The sequence below is a fragment of the Olea europaea genome, chromosome 6, assembly GCF_002742605.1.
Source record: "Olea europaea var. sylvestris chromosome 6, O_europaea_v1, whole genome shotgun sequence".
Classification (NCBI taxonomy): domain Eukaryota; kingdom Viridiplantae; phylum Streptophyta; class Magnoliopsida; order Lamiales; family Oleaceae; genus Olea; species Olea europaea.
Genome location: NC_036242.1, coordinates 15,528,153 through 15,536,940, shown reverse-complemented (window position 1 = coordinate 15,536,940; position 8,788 = coordinate 15,528,153). Strand labels below are relative to the sequence as shown.

Genomic DNA, 8,788 nt, shown 5'->3' with positions numbered 1-8,788 from the left:
AGGGTTTCATTTTTTTTTTTTTTTTTTGTGCAGGACCCCCCTATTTGTGGGGTTTCTGTCAGGGGGGCGTTCCGCCCCCCTATTTCCCAAGCATTTCCCAACCTATCTAGATGTGTGGGTAAGACTATGAAAATGATAAAAAAAAAATGTTTTTAATACAAAGTAATACATATAGAAGCCAAGCCCCATTGTCCTTACTACAAGGCCACCGATTAAATCTTTATACCTTGATCGTCAATCGGGTATATATATATATGTGTGGGTTGTACTATGTGTACACAACACACACAGAGACTCACACCCCTCACATAGAGGGAGGCCCACATATATTAAAATATTTGTGAACCCCCCTCACATAGAGGGGGGTATAAAGCTGTGTGTACACCATCAAGTATACACATAGTATTATCCTTTATATACATAGAAAACAAGAAAGAAAGAAATGAGTGTATTTTGAATTTTACGTCTCTTGACTCTACTCTTGCATGTACGATTTAAATAACAATTTTCCAAACTTCATCAATTATTTTCATATTAAATGGCTCACTTGAGCATAATAAACTTTTTTCTAAAAAGTAAAAAATAATAAAATAAAGTATTTCACTAGAGAGTTATGCGCTGCGAACTAGGACCGGTCAATAGAGTTTTCCAACCTCTTCGCACCACCTAAGACAATCGTATAATTGCCCCATTAAACTAACCAAATGGTTAAATCCTAAAATCAATAGAGAGACACTATTATTTAAATATCAAACCCCTAATCCATTTACTAGCTGTAACCATTTTAGTCGGTTCAAATAGTAGAAATAGAATAATAACAAAACAAATATTAGTTTAGCTTTCTTTCTAGCTTTCATAATTTATGTTAAATTGCGTTTTTGTAAATCCCCTTTCTTCCCTGCTAGATACTAGGCATCTCTCCACCATCCTTAATATTAAAAAATTTAAATTAAAAAAAAATTATGGACTCAAAGATTATACATATTTGAAGCTCCTTACACATAGAAGTTATAACAAATGCATCCAACAATTGCTCAAAATCCAGCTTATGATTTTCTCTCGAATAATGGCTTTCATAAAGACTTAAATTAACTATTTCTCTTCCGAAACTTGCATTGTCAAGAACATGGCATGCACACACACTCATTCATAGGCGCCCAAATGGACCCACGGCAGTGAAGAGCCATTCCAGTAATTTACAGCAGATAGGCATATCAAAATCCACACCCACATGATTTACAACCGGCTATATTGGTAGTGGTTGCAAATTGGGAATAATAAACCTTGCACCTTCTTGGTTAGATCTGTCATCCTGAAGAACAAGTACCTTTAGCGTGCCCGATTCTCGTAACCAGGCTGCAACCACAGCCCCTGTTGATATAAACCTTCCAATATTACACTTGGCGATCTGAAAAGGTGCACCTATGCTGGTTAGCTGAGCTTCAATAGCCCGCTTAAGTGCACCATCACCCACCACCTTGCTGTGCTTGCCCCAACCCGTCAAGATACTGCATTATCATAAAACCATCCATAAAATCAATCAAAGCACATTAAAGACAACACGAAAGTGAATTTTCCTGATAAAAGACTACCTTAGAAGCTTTGGTAACTCATGGCCTTCAAAAACAACAGAGCGAATATTAAGCAACCAGGCATGAACCATAGCCCTCGCAGCACCCGAAGACATTAGATGCAAATCTAAGCAAGATTCAGACCAAGTATTTTCCCATACTTGTCGGCGTTTTCCTTCAAGAACAACAAGTTGGGCACCTCGTTTCTGTGGAGAAAAATAGAAAGATGAATTTTGAGCCCCATTAAGTGGCATTGGCGTCCTAACTCCAAGATCAAATTTAACAGAAAGCCAGCCAGAGAAATGTTTTAGCTAAAGATATTTATAAAATAATAACATGAACGTTTTACCAGATCCCGTTATCTTACTGCTACAGAAAGTAAAGGAAAATAGAACACAATCTCTTCACTAATTGAAAAGCATCAAGGCATATAAACTGGCTAAACAGCCAAGACATCCCATGGCAAAAATTTACAGGACAATGATTTGAGTTATTTTGCAAGAAGGAAAAGAGAGGGAGATAGTGAAGGAAATAAAAGATGACCAATTATCTGTCAGACATGAAAATCCAAGGAGATCTTAGTGGAGGAAACCAAATAGGAGATTCAGCAATTAAATTTAGATAGTCCCATTATTTCATTTAGTTGAAGTTTATTATGAACAATACATGAAGAATGATTAACTTTGCAGCTCAAATATATGGATCCCCATTAGAAAGCTTTTATGTGGAGTAGAGACGTACATTCCTTCCCTTTCCATTCTAAATATAAGAAAAAATCATCATAAAAGCCTTAGAACTTTGTAGATAAAAAGGAAGATTTTGACCAATGTTTTTCTAATAACAAGGTCAACATTTTCTATTCAATATTTATTTAACAGATAAGAGTTTTCAACATCCAATGTAATTCCAAATTGCATCCAGATTCAAGACTGGCTTGCTGCCAAATGTGACTGCTTAATGGAAGTGAGCAATTTCCACCTGTAATTTTCCCCCAAGTGTAAGCATCAATGTTTTCCTCACCCCTTAAAAGTTACTGCTCTGAATGTAAAACATATAAATAAGTAACGGAAAGAAACAACAAAAAAGAATTGAATTGAAAAGAAACCACTGACTAACAATGCACAGCATAGATTCCACACAAATCATTTGGCTAAAAAAAGGAACTGGCACCATGCTTTCCAACAAATTCAGTTATTTAATTGAGATGCTATTAACTTCAGTCAAGCTCGGACCTTCAGTTAAATTAATAAATTACCTGGCCAAAATGCCACAGCATGTCAGTCAAAGCATTATAAAAAGCAGAAGCAGTTGAAGTATCCATTTGTTTCACCTCATCAAAAAGGGACAGAGCTTGAAACCAAACATTCTCATTACAACCCATGAGAAGTCCATGTGCAACTCCATATACCTGATTATCAAAGAGACGTAGTTCGTCTAATAGCAGTGAAGCTTCTTCAAATGAGCTACAGCGGCTGCAGCCACAGAGAACGCCATGAAACTGACATTAACTATGATAAGCGAGATAATACAAATAAACGTGCAACTGATTGATGCCCAAAATTTGACCCATTATACAGGTTATTTACTTGTTCTATAACTGAAAGTACTACATTATATCAGCCTATGAAGAAGTTCCATTTAATTATGTGTTAACCTGAAGGGAAATAAACCCATCAGGTTGAAGAACTTGATGTAACAGAGAAAATAATATGGCATAATAAGTGCATAAGTGAAGAGATAGAGGCGTGGTTAAACACTGGTACCTGCAAGCATTCAGAATTGCTGAAAAGGTGACAACATTTGGCTTTATTTCCATCTCATGCATCTTCTGGAAAACTCCCAAGACACAGAGGAAGTCCTGTTTGCCCCTCATATTCCATTTTTCACAACCTGATTTTCCACGAGCCAACTGCTTAAAAATTTTAATGATTTTATCATCCTTTTCATCTTTATCTTTATTATGAACACCATCCTCAAGAACAGGCAGTGACGAGGATCCCAGCTGAGACTCTAGATATTCAACAGCAACAGACAGACCAAAGGCATTTATTATTGAATTATAAGTTACAACATTAGGTTGAATACCTTCCTCCATCATCTCATCCAGAAGAATTGTAGATGATTCCACCAACCCCATTTTACATAACGCATCTATAAGTTTGCTGTAGAAAACAACATCAGCCTTCATGCCTCGTTGCTTGAACTCTCTGTAGACCTCTATGGCATCTCGATATAAACCCCCTTTAGAATAAACACTGATTAATGTTGAGTAAGTCAATAAGTTAGGCAAAAGGTTTTCAGCTTTCATCTTTGCAAACAGTTCCTTAACCCTGTCATACATCCCCTGTTTACCAAACCCATCCAATAGAGCATTGTAAGTGACAACATCCTTCTTAATCCCCATATTCTCCATCTCCTTGCCAATATTCAGAGCTTCCTCGCACCTGCCAAGGCTAGCATAAATAGCAAGTAAGGTATTATAAGACACTCTATCCAACTTAATACCCGCAAACTTCATCTCACTGAACAAACTAAGTGCCCTATCCAGTCTCCCAGCTTTGGCACATCCACGAATTATAGTGCTATAAGTTACCTCATTAGGCAAGATCTTCTTGGTGGGCATCTCAGACATTATCTCAAAAGCCACATCAATGTGCCCACCATTGCACGCAGCATCCAAAAGTGTATTATATGTATAAATATCTTGATCAATCCCCCTATACAGCATTTCACTAAATAAACTCCTTGCAGTCTCCCACAGCCCTGCACCACTGCAAACCGCCAGAAGCGAATTGTAAGTAATCCTATCTGGTTGCACCCCATTGCCCAACATTTCATCAAAAATCATTGAAGCCCTCTTGAAATCAGCACCTCCTTTTCCACACGCATCAATCAATGCATTGAAAGTCACCAAATTGGGCTTCAAGCCCGAGTCTTTCATGGTCTCAAAGACCCTAATGGCCTCATCACAATACCCACTCTTTGCGTAAGCGCTGATCAATGCAGAATAAGCATATACAGTGTTCCCATACCCCTCATTCACCGCATTTTCAAAAACATCCCTAGCTAAATCAACTTTGCCTAATCTACCAAGAGTACTAATCATTGAGCTAGCTAATTTACCTTTCTCATTGCGCCTCTTTTCCCGGTTGATCGAGAATTGAAAGCACCGCATGGCGATAGACCACTCACCCCTATTCCCTAGCTCCCGGAGCAAAAACGTATAGTCATCCGACCCACGAAGCTTCGGCTCAAAGCTCAATAGTATGTCATCTATACAGCTATGATCACCGCTGCAGAAAAGAGCCCGTTGAAGGAGCTCCTCTGCGGCAGATGTGTGTCGGCAGGAGGCCGTTGACTTGGGGCGGCCAAAATGCATCTTGGAAACAAAGCGGGTAGAGCGGCGGCCGGAGAAGTCAGCGGAGGAGAGGGAAGGGAACGCGGAGCCTGGACCGGCGGTGGAGCCTGGGCCGGAAGGAGGCTTGGGTCCGGCATTTCGGGTATGAGAAGGATTATTGTTATTTAGGTAGACCTTCTGGGAGCCCCAGTGTTGATGGGGGGAGTTACGGTTTTGGAGGTGGTGAAAGTGGTGGTTCTGGTAAGGTTTTGTGGTGGTGAGAGTACAGTGCGGTGGCGGAGTTGAAGAGGCCATCAAGTAAACGGAGGTTTTTTTAACTTTTTAGGAGAGAAATAAGACTTTTTAGAGTGAGGATAGATGCTGGTACAATCATGTAAAGAATGGTGTGAACGTATGTTGAGTAATGTAAGAATAATTGTTTATACATTCTATTTATTTACATGAGCACAATTTCTTTCTTGATAATTCATCAACTCTTCCTCCAAATTTTACGATTTATTATTTTAATACTAAATTTATGAAACATAAATAACCTTAAAATACGTAAATAAGAAAAGTTTGTTTTATAATTAAGGATTAGATTATTATTCAAGGAACGAAGACTTATAAGTACTATCTCTTTCTTTATTCAAGGAACAATAACTTATAAGTACTGCATTTTCCTTTATTTAAGGAACGAGGATTTATAAAATTCTGCATCCGATAATAAGAAATTCGCCCTCAATAATAAGAAAACAACTAGCTAAAGCCTGCGTTAAATAAGAAAACCATGAAATAGTGGCCAAAATGTTTCCAATATTTGCCTCATGAAGCATGAAGAGATTGCACTTGATATTTTCTACCCCAAGCTAGCTGAATAAAATCACCTGCGCATTCAATCTAATGCTTGGAGTGCATACTCAATTTTCAAATTTAAGCCTAGAATCGTGATATGCTTCCCATCCAAACCAACTAAGAGGACATTTGTAGCACAATTTTTTCCCCATCTTTCGAAAGGCATGCTAGACATAATCGCAGATATCTTTACAAGAGGAATCGAGAGCATAAATAATTCTAGAGATAAGGCCATAACATTCATTTTAGAATCTCGACCAGTTTTTCTTTAGCCCAGCCTCAAGATTAGAGGATGATACAACAAAGATTCTATTAATTTCCCTGTAGTAACCCATCAGGCAATCATATAACAATGAAGAATGGAGGTGGCATTTTATATGCCCCTTGTGTGATGAAAATGAAACATAACAGCTCTTGAATATGCCACCAATCTATATTTGTTATGTCAATATTTTCTTTGAATTTTGGGTCACCACCAGAAAATATATTTATGGGAAGGAAAGCCTAATCCCAATTTAACAAATTCCAGGTTCATGATCCCTTTACTTTATGATTTCGACCTCAGTTTGTAGAGATGTTGGTCCCCGAACCAAACGAGCGGGCCTGCTATTCGAGGCCCGACTGCGTTGCCGTGAGTGAATATCTGTTTAAAGCAGGTGTGCGTCTTCCTTTGCACCCCTTATTTAGGACGGTGCTTCGGAAATTCATGCTGTCGCCGACCCAGGTTCTACCGAATGAGTGGAGCCAGCTGGTGGGCTCGTACTTCCTGTGGAAGGAAGTGTCACTGGGGGAGGACATGCCTCTTCATGTCTTCATGACCCTGTTCCAGTCCCGGGTAATTGGGAAGGAGTCGAGGGGGTGGTACTACCTCATGCCTTGGGGGGCTCACGCACCCTTTGTGGTAGGACTTCCTTCCTCTATCAAGGGGTGGAAGGAGTCCTGGTTCTGGGTGCGAGGTAAATGGCAGGCAGTGGAGGGTGACAAAGCCCTGTCATGCACAGTGCCGACCCAGTACTACGAAGCTCGTGAGTCTCCCGACCTCTGCTTGTGTTTTGAAATCAAAGTATTTACTCGTCTAACTGTTGAAGGTTCATCTTTGCAGATAGTAGTACGAGGTTCGAGCTCAACAGGGAGGAATTTGAGGTGATAGAGGACATTTACAAGAGGCCTTTGAAGCTTCGGCACTTCGATCACCTGATTGATAGAAGCAGATACTTCTTGGACTTCGGGCTGATGGCATCCAGAGGTATGGGGCTCCAACACTTGTTGTATAACTTGAATGTTTCTTGTGCTGATGCTAATCTATGGTGCAGATAAATTCAAGAAGAGGGAGTACCCAGCTCCAGATATGGCCTCCATCTTGAAGGCCACTTCTACTGCAAAGGCGAGGCCCCTGAAGCCCGGATCCAGTGGAGCAAAGGAAGTTCGAGGCAGGGTTGAGCGCCTGTCGAAGGACTGCACTCCTAGGGCCATGGAGAAGGCATCTACTCAGAGGCCAGAGAAGCCTAAGGAGCCTCGGGGCAAGGAGAAAGTCTCTGAGGAGACTAAGAAGAGGAAGCTGGTGCACATCTCCAGCTCAGCTGGCAAGTTCGGGACGTCAGTGTCCCATAGGGCAGAACAGACCGGTGAGCCAAAGCTCCTTGCTGCAGCCTCTAAGGCCATCAAAATGGAGATGGTAAGAGAGGTGGAGGCTGAAGAGGCCAGAGAAGAGGCTGCAAGTAGAGCTGCGGAAGCCGCCGAAGAGGAGGCGGCGAAGGAAAGGCCGGTTCGGGAGAAGGGGAAGTCTCCTAATTTCCTAGCTGGGAGGAAGGATGAGCTGGCCCCAGCCTTGGTGGAGGCTCTCCCTGAGGAAATCAGAGGTGCCACCTAGAGCTTTTACAAGTTCTGGACGGAGAGGTGGCAGCTTCACGCCTCGTCTTGTGATGCCACCGACCTCACGAGGGCATTGGTGAGCCAAAGCGCCCGGACCTTTGGCCTCGCGCTGGAATGCAGGGAGGCATTAAGTGAATTCCAAACAAGGACTCACGCATTGGAGGGGAAGGCTGCTTCCCTTGCAGAAGAGGTCAAAGCTGCTAAGGTTGAGGCCGAGGAAGCCAAAGCACAAAGGGTTGAAGAAGCGGCGAGGCTCGAGTCTGCGTTGACCCAAATAGAGGTCCTCAAGAGGGAAGTATATGAGTCACAGTGTGAGGTGGCCTCCTTGACAAAGAAGGTGGAGGTCTCCAATGAATACCAAAAGGTGACTGCTGAGGCTCTGGAGCAAGCAAATCTCGCCTTGGCCGGCGCTCGTGATGCCAATCAGTTTCTCGAGGGGTAGGCTAAGTGGTATATGAACGACGCCTCGGCTGCCAGAGAAGAGGCCCGAACTGCAGCGGAAGAGGCGGTGAAGGCATACATCGCCAACTTCCACACCACAGAGGAGTACAAAAGCTTCAGCACGTACTGGAGGAACTTCGCCTATGCCGAAGTGATGGAGAGGGCGGAGGAGCTTTATCCCAACTCGGACCTGGCACAACTCAGGTCCGAATTTGTGGATGAGGTTCCTCAGACCCCAGCTGAGGAGGTGCAAGGTGACGAGGCAGCTGATGCTGAAGCCCCAAGTGCTGAGGCAGAGAAAGCAACTACTGATGCCCAAGCTGCTGAACCCCCAAGCGTGGAGGTGCCTCCTCTATCCAGCCAGGCTTAGATTAGGTTTCCTTTTCAGTACTTTGTGTAATGGCCAGAGGCCCTCCTTTGTAATTCCTTTTGAATATTAATACAATGCTTTTCTTCACTAATTGTTGTTCCTTATCCAAATTTTTGTGCCTCGTTAAACAAGCGGACTAGAAGTTGATTAAAGCACAAACTCAATAACTTTAACTTGGTATCTTAACATTAACCAATCAATTGTATGAGCCTCGGACTTAAGCAAATGAACATAACTGTGTGAGCCTCGGACTTAAGCAAATGAACATAACTTAAGGGGATGGACTGTGTGAGCCTCGAACTTAAGTAGGACTTAAGGAGATGAACATCTGTGTGAGCCTCG

General features: G+C 42.0%; 2 protein-coding genes across 2 annotated transcripts; one reads left to right on the top strand and one right to left on the bottom strand.

Annotated features, from left to right (window-relative positions):
* Positions 1–949: 949 nt before the first annotated feature.
* Positions 950–5,316, bottom strand: LOC111395987 (pentatricopeptide repeat-containing protein At2g31400, chloroplastic-like). Its single transcript, XM_023022231.1, has 4 exons — positions 3,335–5,316; positions 2,827–3,043; positions 1,593–1,777; positions 950–1,508 (listed from the first exon to the last, which is right to left on the bottom strand). Exons 1-4 carry the CDS (start codon positions 5,221–5,223, stop codon positions 1,247–1,249), a joined length of 2,553 nt encoding a protein of 850 aa, XP_022877999.1. The 5' UTR covers positions 5,224–5,316; the 3' UTR covers positions 950–1,246.
* Positions 5,317–6,337: 1,021 nt separating this feature from the next.
* LOC111395208 (axoneme-associated protein mst101(2)-like) lies at positions 6,338–8,077 on the top strand. Its single transcript, XM_023021208.1, has 5 exons — positions 6,338–6,419; positions 6,866–7,009; positions 7,077–7,594; positions 7,667–7,951; positions 8,000–8,077. The coding sequence occupies exons 1-5, from the start codon at positions 6,338–6,340 to the stop codon at positions 8,075–8,077; spliced, it is 1,107 nt and encodes a 368-aa protein (XP_022876976.1).
* Positions 8,078–8,788: the final 711 nt, after the last annotated feature.